At 56.6% G+C, this 14,445-nt stretch overlaps 1 protein-coding gene across 1 annotated transcript in view; it reads right to left on the reverse strand.

The window, feature by feature from the left end:
• Window positions 1-14,445, reverse strand: part of IFFO2 (intermediate filament family orphan 2) — a 50,750-nt gene that overhangs the window by 11,353 nt on the left and 24,952 nt on the right. The window contains exons 2-5 of the mRNA XM_011993118.1: window positions 6,291-6,351; window positions 4,904-4,999; window positions 3,588-3,728; window positions 2,132-2,271 (exon numbers count right to left, since the gene is read on the reverse strand). Coding sequence (XP_011848508.1) covers window positions 2,132-2,271; window positions 3,588-3,728; window positions 4,904-4,999; window positions 6,291-6,326 — 413 coding nt within the window. The 5' untranslated portion in view covers window positions 6,327-6,351. The remainder of the gene's footprint in view (window positions 1-2,131; window positions 2,272-3,587; window positions 3,729-4,903; window positions 5,000-6,290; window positions 6,352-14,445) is intronic.

The following is a 14,445-nucleotide window of genomic DNA, read 5'->3' on the forward strand; positions in this document are numbered from 1 at the left end:
AAAAAAAAAAAAAAAAAAGCCCCTCTTGGCAGGCAGCAAAAGATGAGAAATGAGATGGGGGATATCAAAAGAGGAATCAAGAATCTAGGGGTCTCCTTATCACCCTTAAATAGCAAATCCCCAAAATACAGCTCCCATCTCAGTTCTGTTTCAAAGGAATGGCAGGTCCAGGAAGTATCAGGCAAAAGAGTTCCTGTCCCCACCCAGTTCCAACCCTGCCCCTGCCTCCTGTCTACCTTAAAAGTCAGCCTAGAATAGGGACAGAAGAGAGAATTCTCTTCCGAGCATGGCATGGGGGACAAAGCACTGGACCAAGAGTTGGGGGCCTGGCTCTGTCCTAACTCCACGTGTGCCCCTCTGAGGGGCCGGGCGGAGTGAGCTCCGGACTATGGAATTCTGAGCCAGCCTCAGAGTTCTGCAGGAAGGTTAGGAGAGCCCATGCCCCTGGCTTTTGAAACAAGTGATGTCAAAGGCATCTGCTAGAAGGAACATGCCCTCTCTGGGGGGGTTCGGGAGGCGGCAGAGCCTCCCAGAGCTCTGATTGGTAGCATTTGCCGATTTCCTGCAATGGCAAATTTTAAGGTACTAACGTGACATCACTGAGCCTGGAGTGGGTATAGCAACTTCTAAGAGCTGGCACCAGCAGGTTTGCCCACCACTGACCATATCCAGCCCAGACCCTGCCACCACCCCAAGCAGCATTTTCTACTGAGAGTGCACTAGTGTGGGAGGCGGCCTGGCTCTGAATCCCAGCTCAGCCACATACTAGCTGAGCAGTGTTGCCCAAATCCCTTCTCCTCTCAGAGTCTCAGTTTCCCTGTCTACAAAAGGGGAGGGATACCCCATCTCCTAGGTTGGGCGTCTGGAGTCAGCAAAGTGACATTTGTGGGGCCCCCTCCAAGTGAACGTCAGGAGCCATTTCTGCAAGCCGTGTGGTCAACACACCACCCCACCAAGGGCAAACTAGTGCAGGTGGGTCTGGCTAAGGTCTGCTCAAGAATGGCCCACACGCTAGGTGAGGTAGCTCTTGCCTGTAATCCCAGCACTTCGGGAGGCTGAAGTAGGCAGATCACTTGGGGTCAGGAGTTCGAGACCAGCCTGGCCAACATGGTGAAACCCTGCCTCTACTAAAAATGCAAAAATTAGCCAGGCATCATGGTACATGCCTGTGATCCCAGCTACTTGGGAGGTTGAGGCAAGAGAAATACTGGAACCCAGGAGGCAGAAGCTGCAGTGAGCCAAGATCTCGCCACTATACTCCAGTCTGCTGGGTGACACAATGAGACTCTGTCTCAAAAAAAAAAAAAAAAAAAAAAAGAAAGAAAGAAAGAAAGAAAAGAAAAGAAAAATAGCCTACAAATAAGACCACATCTGCCATTGCCCCTTCTGGGTTCATGATATCCTTAGACACAGACATGTTTACACATGACCAGGGAGGGGACAGCCCAGCCCCTGTATCTCATGGGCAAGAACACCCCTTCTCCCACCGCCTTTTTGGAGGAAGCTTTCAAAGGCAAGGCAGGAGAATGGCAGACAGGGAACATAAAGGATGCTGGTGAATGGAAGAGTATACCCCTGTCCAGATTCAGCAGCTGCCATCCAGCCCTGTTAAACTGTGCCCCAGCTTCAGCACTGCCTGACCTCTTCAAGCTTCCAAGAGAGGCTGAACATATGAAATTTCCCATATTACAAATGTTGAAATGAATCTTGGCTGGGTGCAGTGGTTTACCCCTGTAAGACCAGCACTTTGGGAGGCCGAGGCGGGAGCATCGCTTGAGCTCAGGAATTTGAGATCAGCCTGGGCAACACGGTAAGACCCTGTCTCTACAAAAAAATTTTAAAATTAGCTGGGCATGGTGGCACATGCCTGTCGTCCCAACTATTTGGGAGGCTGAGATGAAAGGATCCCTAAACCCAAGAGGTTGAGGCTGCAGTGAGCTGTGATCATGCCGCCGCCCTCCAGCCTCCAGCCTGGGTGACAAAGTGAGACCCTGTCTCAAAAAAAAAAAAAAGGAAATGAATCCAAATTCTTCCAGTGCTGCAGGCTAGTCTCAGCCCAAGCCTCCCGTTCACCGCCCCTGCCCAAGCAATCCGGGGAAACGGAGAGTGTGCGGGCCACGGGGATACTCACAGCTGGTTAAACATGCGCTTCATCTCATCAGTGATGTTCATGGAGCCGACCTCGTCGTCCGAGAACCGGTTTACCTCCCCGTCCTGCTCGGAGATGTCATCATCGGAAGCCACCTTACGTTCTTTCTTTTTGGGGACCACCTGAACCGGAAAGGAAGCAATGAAGGTAACTGAGGGGCTCGGCTAGGATGGAGGGGAGGGGTGAACTGGGAAGGGAGCCGGCATCTCACAGGATGATGAGCGTGACTGGGGCCGGCCAGTGCCAGGAAAGGTGCAGGTCCTCTAAGAAGCAGGCGGCGTTAGCAGGAAGCGTGAGGTGGGAGACATGCAGGGGGACACAGACGGGCTGGACTCTTCCCTGCCCTGGGCGGCCTGGTGGGTGCGCCGGCTCAGCTCGCCCTTTTACCACAGAAGCAACCCCACAGTTTGGAGAGAGGAGCAGGCCAGACCAGGACACAGAGTCACCTGGGATATCTCAGAGCCAGCCAGAGAGACAGAGAACCCCTGACAAAGGCCATACGGCCCCATGCTGCCCAGAGCCCTCCTGCTCACATGCAAAGGCAAAGGACAGGCGGCCCAAGGTTCACCAAAAGCTTCCACTCCAAGCAGACAAGCCACAAGCAAACGAAGGCTGCATTGGCCTCCCCTGCTTCCCGCCAGGGGGACAGCAAGAAGGCGTGGAGGTGGAGAGAGGGCCCAGGGAGGCCCGGATCTGGCCCAGCGACGTCAGAGTCACACACACAGAGCGACAACACACCGTATTGCCCTGGGCTCAAGCAAAAGCCAAACCACAACCCGAAACTCAAGAAGCAGCCTTTGGAGAATGACATGTGCCTCATTCGGCTGGACTGGCCCCCCAAGCCCTCTCCAGAAGACAGCCTCACTGGCGCTAACCTGATCGCCGTCTCTCGGGGGCACCCACACTTGCACGTTAGGTCGGGGGGGTATCGAGAGCCTCTTTGGGGGGGAATGAAACATAGTCAAAGGCCAACAGCTCCCCTTCTGAACTCTGAGGTCCCTCTACCAGAGCTCAGGCCAGCTCCCCCAGTTCTCCCCATAACCTGGCCAGGGTTCCCCAACCGTGGGGATGATGCCCAGTCCGAGCCCCCAGAGGAAGGAGCAGGAAGTGGGGCAGTGGGTACAGTGTAGGCTGGTGGACCAAGCCCTGGAGGGGCAGGAGACTGATTTCTGCCACTTCCTTGAGCACAGCACATCACCCTCCGGGCCTCGGTCTCCCCAGCCACAGGATGAAGCAGTCAGACGAGCCTATGAGTCCATGGGTGCCTGATTCTACGTTTACCTGGGGAGGCCACAGGGTCCGGTAGTGCCACCTCTCGGGGAAGGGGAGGGAGTGAGTGGGATGTGGAGGGAAACAGGGGTTGGCTGGGCAGGGCTGGAGGCCAGGGCTGCTCCGGGAGAGCGGGGGGTTGGCTGGTGAGCAGGGCAGCCCTAGTCACCTGGAAGATCTTGGACACGTCTTCCGAGTTCCGCTGCTGTGCGACATCGCACAGCTTGGCCGTGATATCGATTCGGCGGCAGATGTCCATGTCCACCTTCATGGCCTTTTCTTGGATCTTTGTGTCCAGGTCTGTCATGGGCTGCAGGGAGGACAGCAGGGTTTACATGAGCGAGGGATGGAGCAAGCCTGGGGGGCTGGGCACAGAGGTGGGGAGACCCCTAGGTGTCAGCAGGGGTGGTGCGGGGAGGCCTCCGGAGTCCGAGGGTGCCTTAGGCTTTTCCGTGGAGTGGAGGGCTGCGGCGCTGCTCAGGGTGGGATGGGGTCGGGGCCTTGGGAGTCGGGGGCCAGTGTGACACCGTGTGTGCTGCTCTCCCTAAGGGCTGGAAGGCATCCTCCCAGCAGACACAGGATCCATGTTTACTTTGTTAGCGCAAAGGAAAAAGCAAGCCAAACTCCCGCTGGAGAAAGAGAGCCCTTCTTTTCCCGCCCGCACACCCCGCCTGTCCCCGACACAGGCAGCTCTCTCTCCCGGATGCCTCCCACGACCAGCAGTGGGAGTCACTGAGGACCACAGGGTGGATCCCCTTGGACACAAGTGAGAGGGAGCCCGGTGGCCTCCAACTAGGGTCCTGGGAGGCTTCTACCAACCTCACCCAGCTTCACGCCCCTCCACGGCAGGAGCCACGCCAGGCTCAGTCACCCACGTTCTGGCCCCTTCTGCCTTCTGGTGGGGTCTCCCCCTGTACTGCCCAGTGTTGGAAGGAGGAGACCTGGGTCCCCAGCAGCAAGAAGCCCTTTGCGGCCAATAGCTCCCCCCACCCACGGATACCCAGAGGGGCCCCGGATTGTCAAAAAGACATGCACGCCGGCCTTTCCTGACCTCACAGAGCAACCCTGCCGAAGGCCGCTGGGCCTGCGAGTCTCTCAGGCCCGCACAGACCAGACGGCACCCGGCCCAACCTGCCAGACACCCCGCTGCGCCCAGACACCAAGGCCTGCCCTCATCAAGGCGAGCTGGGAAGGAGTGGGAGCAAACACACACAGACCATCAGGGGAGCCCGGGGCAGGGCGGGATGGGTTAAGCGGCAGATTAATGCATCTCTACTCAGACCAAGGGAAGCAGAAGTGGGGAGGGGGCGGGAGGAGGGTGCCTGGTCTCCGATGCATCCAATGCATCCGTCATCCTCACGGTCAAACACAGCCAGCCAGGATTCTAACTAGAAGCCGAGCTCCAGAGCCTCGGAGGGAATGAAGCATTTTGCATGATGGGTGTGGGGGAGGTCATGACACCCAGGGGCGGCGGGCGGCACTTACGTCACTCATAAGCCCCTTAAACACCACCAGCTCGGCCTTGAGCCGCTCGATCTTCTCGTTCATCTCCTCCTGGATGGCATCAGCCTCCTGTGCTGCCTGCGGGGACGGAGATGGGGAGGCTTCAGAGGGGCCAGGTCCTCTGGGGATAGAAGGGTCTGGACACCTGAGTCTAGAGCCCTAGGCACCCGATGTCCACCCCAGCTGGGCACCTGCACGCCAGGGAAGGGGCACCAAGGACCTCATCCTGCCTGGCTTCCCACTGAACACCGCTGACTGCTTAAAACACTTTCCAAAGGATTATCTATTACGTGGAAAAATCCATGGCAGGTATTAAAAGAGCAGGTTAATTAACAAGCAATCCTATTACATTAAAAATATGAGATCAATCCGTGTGAAATTGCCAATATTGGGCCATCTCTGCTTTCAAAAATGACAATGTCATGTGTGTCGACCTAACACGCATCTAATGAGCGTGGGTGTGCGTCTGCACAGACAAGATCGGAAGGTCACACGCCAGTTTTTCAACTGTGGAGGGGTGGAACTGGAGATCATTTGTATTTTCTTTGTGCTTTTCTATAGCTTCCACATATTTGACCATGAACCCATTAAATTTATAAAGAAAAAAGCACTTTCGTTATAAAAGAAAGGGAGACATTCAAACTTTTCCTTCTACCCACTGGCAATTATCTTAATCTGTCTCTCACTTTCTTAGACGATAAATGCTTTCGGTATCAGAACGCAATTTCTTGACATTTTTGGAAGAACTTTTCATGCCTTCTCATGGGGTTGCTACTTTTGTCCCCATTTGACAGAGAGGAAAATAGAGGCTGAGAAGATGAAGTTTGCTGCTCAGGTTACACCACAGGCGGGGGAGTTGCAGAGCCCAGAATGCAGAGATTCCAGCTAGAGCAGCAAGGGGAATGTTTCCAAATGCCCACCACAGAGAGCCTGCTCAGGCTGGGAGCCCACCTGTGACGTGCCCACCTGCCCTCTCCAAGGCCTTCAGCCCCAACCGAGGGCACCCTTCTTGCTTGGGGGCTTACAGACCACCTAGTCCAAGCCTCAGGTGGGGAGACAGTGACTGGTGAGAAGGGTCGCTGGTCCCAGCTCATACAGCAGCTGGGACTTGCACCCTGGGACCCAGACCCAGGCTTCTCAACCCCTGCATCAGAGCTCTTGTGCAACACTGTGCCGGTCCATTCCTAGCTTCCAAGCAGAGGAAGTGGAAGAGATCTCTTGGCTCCATAAAGGAGAGACTGAGGCAGTAGGAGGTAACAGAGTAGGGGCTGTGCAAGAATTTCCTGGCTTTGCCGCATGAAGACTGTGCCCCTTGGCCACATGGCTCTCTAGCATGCCTCTCCTGGTTGGGATGTCTGAGGGCTCTTACCTCCTGCAGCGTGTCCACCATGGTCTGAAGGTTCATGCGCTTGGCGAGCTCCTCCTCCCATCTGCAAAAGCCAAGAGGAACAGGTGGTCAGAAGGTGAGCTCCCTGTGCCAGTCCAGCCCTCAGACATAACCCCAACACCCACCCGGGGCCTATCGTGAGCTGGGCAAGGAAGGTACATTGGGGCATCCATCCCTCCCTGCCCTCTGGGAGCTCCCAGCCTAGGGGAGGTGGTGGGAGAGGACAGTCAGGCTGATGTATAACCAGAGTACCAGCTGGTGGTGACAAGCGCCACATTAAGGCATGAGCCCAGGACTTCGTGAAGAGAGAGGTGGGAGGGACCACCACCTGCCTGCATGCAAACTGTAAAGTGCTGTGCAAGCACTGCTTGCTGCTGCTTCTGCTGTTGCTGCAAGATGCAGTAGCAAAGCCAGTCCTTAGAAGCCAGGCTGCAGCCAGCTCCACTCTCAGGCTCTTCTTTGCACCCATTGTGCTAAGCATTGCGATGCCCTACAGCCTCCCTAAACCAACACAGAACGCTCCTATGTCGGTGTTATCATTCCATTTTACAGTTGTGGAAACCGAGGCTCGGAGAGGTTAAATAAACGTCTTGCCCAAAGACACACAGCAAGTCAGTGGGTGGGGCTGGAATTCAAACCCAGGTTTGTTTTATTACATTAAAACAAAACTCAATAAATACAGTTCCCACTGATTTAGCGTTTACTATGTGCCAGGCCCTGTTGTTCCAAGGGCTTCCACACCACTACTTTCACATGCATACCACCCGAAGCTGAACAGGAAAAGCAGGAGGGGAGAAGGCAGAGGAGGGTTCAGCGGACCCCCCTGCCCTTAACCGCAGGAAGGGGTGGGAGCACTTCCCTGGGGCTAGATGATAATACCAATTCCAGAACCACCTTCCCTGAGACTTACTTTGTACCAGGCACTGTTCTACATGAAGTTAATTCAATCCTCATAACCACCCATGGCGTAGGTCCCATCATTATCCCCAGGTGCAGAAAGCAAGGCCCAGAGGCACAAGCTGAGCCCAAGGCCAGGGTGAGATAGTGTGGAGCTAGGACTGAAACCCAGGTGGGGAGGCTCCAGACTGGTTGCTCAGAATCCCCTTGCGGAGCTCCTCATAGATCCAGGAACTGTCAAAGCCTGAAGGCCCTAACCCAGCTCCTCCAACAGAGTTCCTCCCTCCCTGGAGGCAGTTGGGGGCAGGTTCTTTCCCTATTGGGATGTCTGTCTATCCTGGGACAGACAGAGGAGCTTCTCTCCTTCCTCACCGGACTGCTACCCTCCCTACATGGCCTCGGAGCAGGGCAGTCTGGAACCCTTTTAGGATGCTGTCGGGGCCAGCTAAAAATAGGCCAGAGGGGAGGGAGGGGTGGAGAGCCGGTTACGTCACCGGCTTTTGGAAACAAGAGAAAACGGATAGTGTTTGCACACACAGAGGAAAATTCCTCCTCTCTCCCACAGGAGACAGCCCCGGCCAGGGCTCCTGCAGGACACACACCCTCTCCCTCTCCCTCTTTCCTCCGGCCTTTCCCAGCCCTAGCGTTAGCTGCTAGGCTGAGATCTGCGTGGGTTCCAGGGTCCAGACCTAGAAGGCAAGGGATTCCTGCCAGGGCCAGAGGGCACAGAGGAAGCTAAGAGGGGGCAGGGAGGGAACCTAAGGGCCTAATCCAGCCGGGACCATCTTACTGAACCTCCTCTCATTGTACAAATGGGGAAACTGAGGCCGGATGGTCAAGCCATTTGCCCAGATAACCCAGTATATCAGGAGCAAGGCTAGGAGTCCAGTCCCAGGCCATCTCTCACCGAGAAGAGCAGGCCCCACGTTGGGGACAGGAATCACAGTGGGGGGAAAGTTCCTAGGCCACTCCACCCCTGCCCAGGAGCACAGGGCATCTGGGGCCTCCCTCAGGGGTGAAGGCTGGAGCACAGGTTCCGAGCTGAATCATCTCTCCTGGCCACGCTGCTCAGAGTGGGGAAGGCGACTCAATTCCAAAGCCACTGAGCAGGGCAGGTGCAAAGGCGAGCCCCAGCGTGGCTCTGGCTGCAGCCTGGCGTCTAGAGCCAGCCCTCTAACACATCTTGCAGCAAGAACAGGAGTAGCAAAGAAGGGCACAAAAAATAAAGAATGACATGGCTCCTCCCTTGGATGCAGGCACCCAGGGGCACCTCCCTGACACTCCCCATTCCCCAGAGGGGCCCTTTGGAATGAGGCCCAGCACCCCTCACTTTTCCTTTGAGCAACCATCTCATGAGGAAGGCGAGGCAGGAGCCAATAGACCCCTTGTACAGATGGAGAAAATGAGGACCGGAGAGGGAATGAGACTTGCCCCAAATCCACCCAAGGTGACAGCGGGAGCCCAGATCTTTGGCTCTCCAGACACAATAACAGCAATAGCACCAGCAACCATTAACTGGGGGGTACGATCTGGGTGCCACACACCCAGCTCACTGCCTTGGACACACATCACTGGCTTTAATGTGAATTATTAACCCTCCTGGGGAAAGAATTTCTAACTAAGCCTATCTTGCAGATGAGCGAGCTGAGGTTCAAAGAGGTAAAGTAACTTGTCTAAGGTCACACAGCTAGCAAGCAGGAAGCTGGGACTCAAAGCTAGTCCAGTCTCTAAAGCAGCGAGTCTCAGCCTACAATGTGCACACCAATCACCCAGGCATCTTATTACCATGCAGATCCTGGTTCAGCAGGCAAGGGCTTGGGCAGACAGCTCCCTAGTGATGCTCGGCTACAGATGGCACTGAGTGGCCAGGCTCTGAAGACCACACAACCCAGCCCCTCCACCTCTCCTCTCCCCTCCTGCCCCGAGTTCTGCCCCACCCCCTCCGCCCCACCACGTCTCAATCATGTTTCCTGAGCTGCACACACCACACCCCCAGGATGAGCTTGCACAAATGATTTCATGGGCTTTTTATTTCCAAAGCCAGACTGGGTTGGCAGCCGGCTGGCCTGCTCCCAGGAGGTTGAGGACAGACCCCGTATGTGGACAGCAGCTGGCTTGACTGAAGAGCCTGTCGTCCGCCCTGACATCCCTCCCGGCAGTGGTGGAGAAAACCTGGCTCAGCCAGCTCCAGTGTTGACAATGCAGAAAAGCTCTGTCCTTGGACCGTTCTGAGGACTGGCGTGAAGGGCCAGGGGGGAGATGTGCTTCTTATGGCACTCCAGATACCCGCGTTCCCTCCCCACCCACCCAGAGCTAGGGAGCACTCAGCTTAACTGAGAACTGGTCAACCAAGTTGCTGGCACGGAGATTTCAACACCTGCTTCCCAAGCACAACCCTCCCTCTTCCCTGGGTCTGCCCACAAGAGTAAGGTTTCAGTGGGGAGGGTGTTTCAGGCAGAGGAACCAACAGAAACAAAGAGGGCAGCAGGAAGGGACAGGCCAGGCACTGTCTGCCACCAAGAGACGGGTGCACCTACTTTGAGTCAGAGGTTTGCGGACATCATTTCCTTTCAGCCTGCGCAAACCCCGCTCTCAGCCCCAGCCCACGGCTGAGCAAACGACTTGCCCAAAGACTGCCTAGGAAATGGCAGCACCTGGATTCGAATCCAGGTCTGGCAGAATCCTACGCCCGGGCCTTTTAAGGCTGAAAGGGGAAGGAAGGCTGGAGTGAACATAAAGAGATCACTTTGAGGGTACAAGGGCCAGTTTCCTCGAGTCTCCCTCAGCAGTCCAGGAGCTGTTCTGTTGGCTGGGGAGGGGTCCTTTCTGGTCTTTTGAAGACTCCAGGATATTGATTGGCCTGTCACTGGAGGAAAATGAGGTGACAAACACATCCCAGTGCTCTCTGAGGGGCAGGGCCTTTCCATAGATCCCCTCCATCATACTGCACATGCACTGGGCTGGAAAACTACTCTGTCCCCACTTTACAGGTAGGAAAATGAAGACCTAGGGCCTATGGACAACTCCAGCCACGGCCAACATGGCTTGAATCACTGAGAGCCGCCCCTGCCCACCCTGACTTGGCAGCGCATAAAACTTCTAAATCCTTCTCTCTTCTAGTGCTGGATGAGAGAAGAGACGTGTATTGACTACCTTCTCGATGGTGTCCACCACGTTAGGTACTCATACCTCCCTCTATAAAATCCCGCTGAGCCCTCCCCTGGGGATCGTCCCCATGTTGCAGATGAGGCTCGGAGGTCAGGTAACTCATTTTCCCTCTTCCTCTCTCCTCTGCAGCCTCCTGAAACCCTAGCCATTCTCCCAGGTTTGTCTCAAATGTCACCTCTTCCCTAAGCCTCGCATCCACGTCCACTGTTTGCCCCACAGCTGAAGGCAGCGGAGGCCCCAGGATCTCCTCTTCCCCAGTGGCACGGTCGTGGGATCCCACAGCACACAGCTCTCGCCCAAAGGAGCCAGTCCCATGATGCCAGGGCCAGTGATGGCTCCACCGTGCGGTCACCGCCACTTCCACCTTCCCCACCACCACCGGGGGCTGGTACTCATCTCGGGAGGTCTCAGGCACAGAGATGGGGGCAAGGAGGAAGCAAGAGGCAAGGTCCCTGGCCTTGGTGGGAAAACAGGCACAGGAGCCAGGTCTCAAGTGGGGGTCCAGTCCTTCTGCAGGCCCAGAGAGCTGGTTATGATCATTCCTGTGCTTGCTGCTGTATCCCTGTACCTAAAACTGGCTGGGCACTTGCTAAGGAGTCAGATATTTATCGAATGGATTGGTTGGTTGGATGGATGGATGGATGGATGGATGGATGGATGGATGGATGGATGGATGGATGGATGGATACATGGATAGATGGATGGATGATTGAATGAATCCAAAGCTGCACTTACTCCTCAGTGCCCTGATGGCCCTCGCCTCCAGCCAGAGCTCCTTTCCCCCAGAGCATCCTTAGCCTGAACCATCCCAGCCCAGGGGGCTCACGGGAGGCAAATTCCCAGCACAGCCCCTGCACTCAGCTTCATCCATTCGACTCCAGAGCCTCTCCTGGGAGAGGCCAGGCCAGGCCAGGGGGAGGGATGGCCAGGGCAGGAAGCAGGCAGGAGAAGGAGAAACCTTCCCTTTCCCACTTCCCACAGCCCTGGGCCAGGGAGGGGAGGCAGGGATGTCAGGACAAAGAGTGCAGGGAGAGGAAATGACTCCACAAAAGCACACAGCAGCTGAGATCGGGGGCCTTGGCCACCATCTTAGCAGAACAAGCACTCTCTGGGGCTGGTGGCCAGGAGGGGGAGGTGGCAGCACCACCCCAGCCAGATGTGGTCTCTTCGCATTCCTGAGGAGCCACCACTGGAACCACGTGAGGGACGAGAAGTCTCCGCTGGCCACTGGGAAAAGGGGGTGGGCAGATTCGATGCCAGTCCCCACCCCCACCCCACTCAGGGCCAGTGCCTCCCCCTCCCCCGTCAGCTCAAGATGACACACAGACCTGCAGGAAAGGGACCGACAAGCCTGCCCTACAGAGGGGCGGAAACCCAAGCTGCAGTCACCAGCAGAGGGGCTGACTCACAGATTTTTCACTTCCTGTGCAGTCAGGGGAAGAGGCTGGAGGCTCCCGCTCAGGAGGAAAGTGGGTGCGGGTCCAGCAACACAATGAAGGCTCCAGGGACGAACCTGGGGCTCCTGGAGTGAGCATCCCAAGACTCCAGGGCAGCAAGAGACGGGTCCAAATTCTGCCCCATCACTTCCCAGTTGCGTGATCTTGAGCGAGTCAGTTACCTTCTCTGGGCCTCAGTTGTCCCCTGTGTGAGTCGGGAAGCTAGCCACCCGCTTTTGAAGGTGGCTGTGAGAACTACAGGAAGGGGACGGTGCGGGTGAAAGCACCCCTGGCACCCAGCAGACCACGGGTGTTCAGCAGCTCCATGCGAACTGCACGGCGCGTGGCCGCCTCCCACCTCCAGAGTTGGGAGGGAGGTGGAGAAACGACCCACCCCTTGCGGGCAGGCGAGTGGCCGGCACGCCTCGGCCGACTCACTCAGGTGAGGCTGGGCTGGAGCCTTCAGTGGAAGACTTCATTCTGGGCCAAGCGTGGGCCTGGCCTCTGGCAGAGGGCAGGTGGGGGCAGAGAGCAGCTTCCTTCCCAGGGGGTGGAGGGCTGGCACCCTCTCAGCTCCACCCTGGCCTCCGGGAGCTCACCCCACTATAGCAGGGCTGGGTGCAGGTGGCCAGGGGCGTGCTGGAGCCTGGCGGCTCAGACCATGAGAGATTTTGTCTGGCTGAGTGCCCCTCAGCTCTGAGCTGCCCCAGCTCCTGTGTTTGCCCACCTGCAGATGCACAGAGGCATCCCAGCATGGACAGTGCCTCGCCCCAGGCCTCACAACAGAGCCAGGGCCAAGCCTGGGGGCCCCAACCGGCTGTTCTTCTCTAAAATAATATCTGAGCTGGAGGAAGAGGTTGCAGACACAGTGGCAGACCACGGGAGCCCTTTCTTCAAATGCAGTTTCGCAGAAGCGGATGGGTTGGGAAGACCAGAGCAGGTTCCCCGGTGGGGTCAGGGCTGCACACCCCCAACAGCCCCCACTTGCTTCTGCTGAGCCCTTCTAGAGAACCTGAAAACCACAACTGAGTCAACTTCCTCCTTGCACACCATCCCCCTCTAATACCACAGACAATTCATATTTAAGGCAGAAAAAAAATCCGATAAGGGAGTGGGAGTGGGGCAGCGCTGGGAATACAACGTGGAAATCCCGCCACTGCTGCTAACACAGGGCTCACCTCCCGGGAAGCTCAGCACTGATGCACACGTGGACGAGTCGCCTCCTGACTTCCTCTCCCACGTGGCACACTGCAAGCCTGTCTTCTCCCCCGAAAATGGACAGCCAATAAGCTCAAGCCCCTGTGTGTGGAAGAGGCCCCCTCCTGCCTACCCTAAGCCCCATCCCCCCGCGACACCTGTCACCACCTCTTGTGGCCTCCCAGCTCCCATCTCCATGGAGCCCCGATCCCCAGGAAAGGCTGCCTCGCAGACGTGCCCATCAGAGCCCGGCTGCCCAGCTGTACTCCGCTGCTCTCGGAAGGAAAGACAAATTAAATGCCAACTGATCGTCTCCACGGAGGAGGTATTAATTTAATGTGAACACTTAACCAGGGCAGCCGATTCCATTACAGGCGGGCAGTAATGGCCCGGGCAGGACGGAGCACAGGCTGCACGCTGGGGATGGGGGCCAGGTTTGAGAAGCCGCTAATCAAGTGTGCCCCAGCACACTGCCACCCACACAGACACACAAAGCTGCTTTCAACCAGAAACAGCAGCCTCCTCCAGGGATCCCAGCAGGCCAGGTCTGTGCAAGGCTGCTCAGGGGAGAGGCAGAGGGGTCTGACATCCACAGGGAAGTTCCCTGTGGAAGAGAGCATACTGGGCTAGGAAGCAGGAGGTCCTGGTTCACATCCTGGCTGTGTTGCTAATTCGCTGCATGACCCTGAGCAAGTCCCTTCTCTGCCCTGGGCCTCAGTCTCCCCATCTGTAATAGGATCTCCCAAAATCCCTCTGGACTTGATATTTGCAGTGCTATTTGCACACCCTGGATAGGGCCCTTCCTTGAAGTCCAGAAGAGGTGACAGCCTCAGGGACACCAACTCCATCCAGAGTTATCCTGAGTGCTATCAGGGCTCTGACAGCCTGCACTCAACAGCAGGCACCCGCTGGGTGCCCTCTCCCAGAAGAAGCAGCGCGGTGTGGGAGCATGCATTCATTTGTTTGCCCCCTCACTCATTCATTCCATAAACAGTTCCTGAGGGCTTGCCACGAGCCCCGCAGGCCTTAGAGGGTCAAAGGTTGTAGGCATTTCTGCAGACCTCTCTAGGAAGGGCAGGTGAGCTGAGAAAGTCATCTGCCTCTGTGTGATCCCCTGAGGGCCTGCCTACCTCAAGCTAGGAGCCTCAGTCTCCACCTCTGTAAAATAGGGATAGCAATCCCACCTCGTAGGGCTCATGGATGGATCAGGAGAGCAGGCTCAAGTGAGGCACACAGGTGCCCTTGAGAGATGATGCCCATGCTCTTCACCGGTGTCACCCTGGCTCTACCTGCCTGGGGGAGGGAGGGGCAAATGGGTGGGTGAAAGTCTGGGCCCCCTAAGCAAGGACACTTCTCCATCCTGTCCTGGCCCTCTGGGGACCCAGGAGCAACTGAGAGAGGTGGCGCTGAAATCGAGTTGCTAAGGAGTTTTCCCAGCA

Source organism: Mandrillus leucophaeus, unplaced genomic scaffold (genome assembly GCF_000951045.1).
Source record: "Mandrillus leucophaeus isolate KB7577 unplaced genomic scaffold, Mleu.le_1.0 Scaffold426, whole genome shotgun sequence".
NCBI lineage: Eukaryota > Metazoa > Chordata > Mammalia > Primates > Cercopithecidae > Mandrillus > Mandrillus leucophaeus.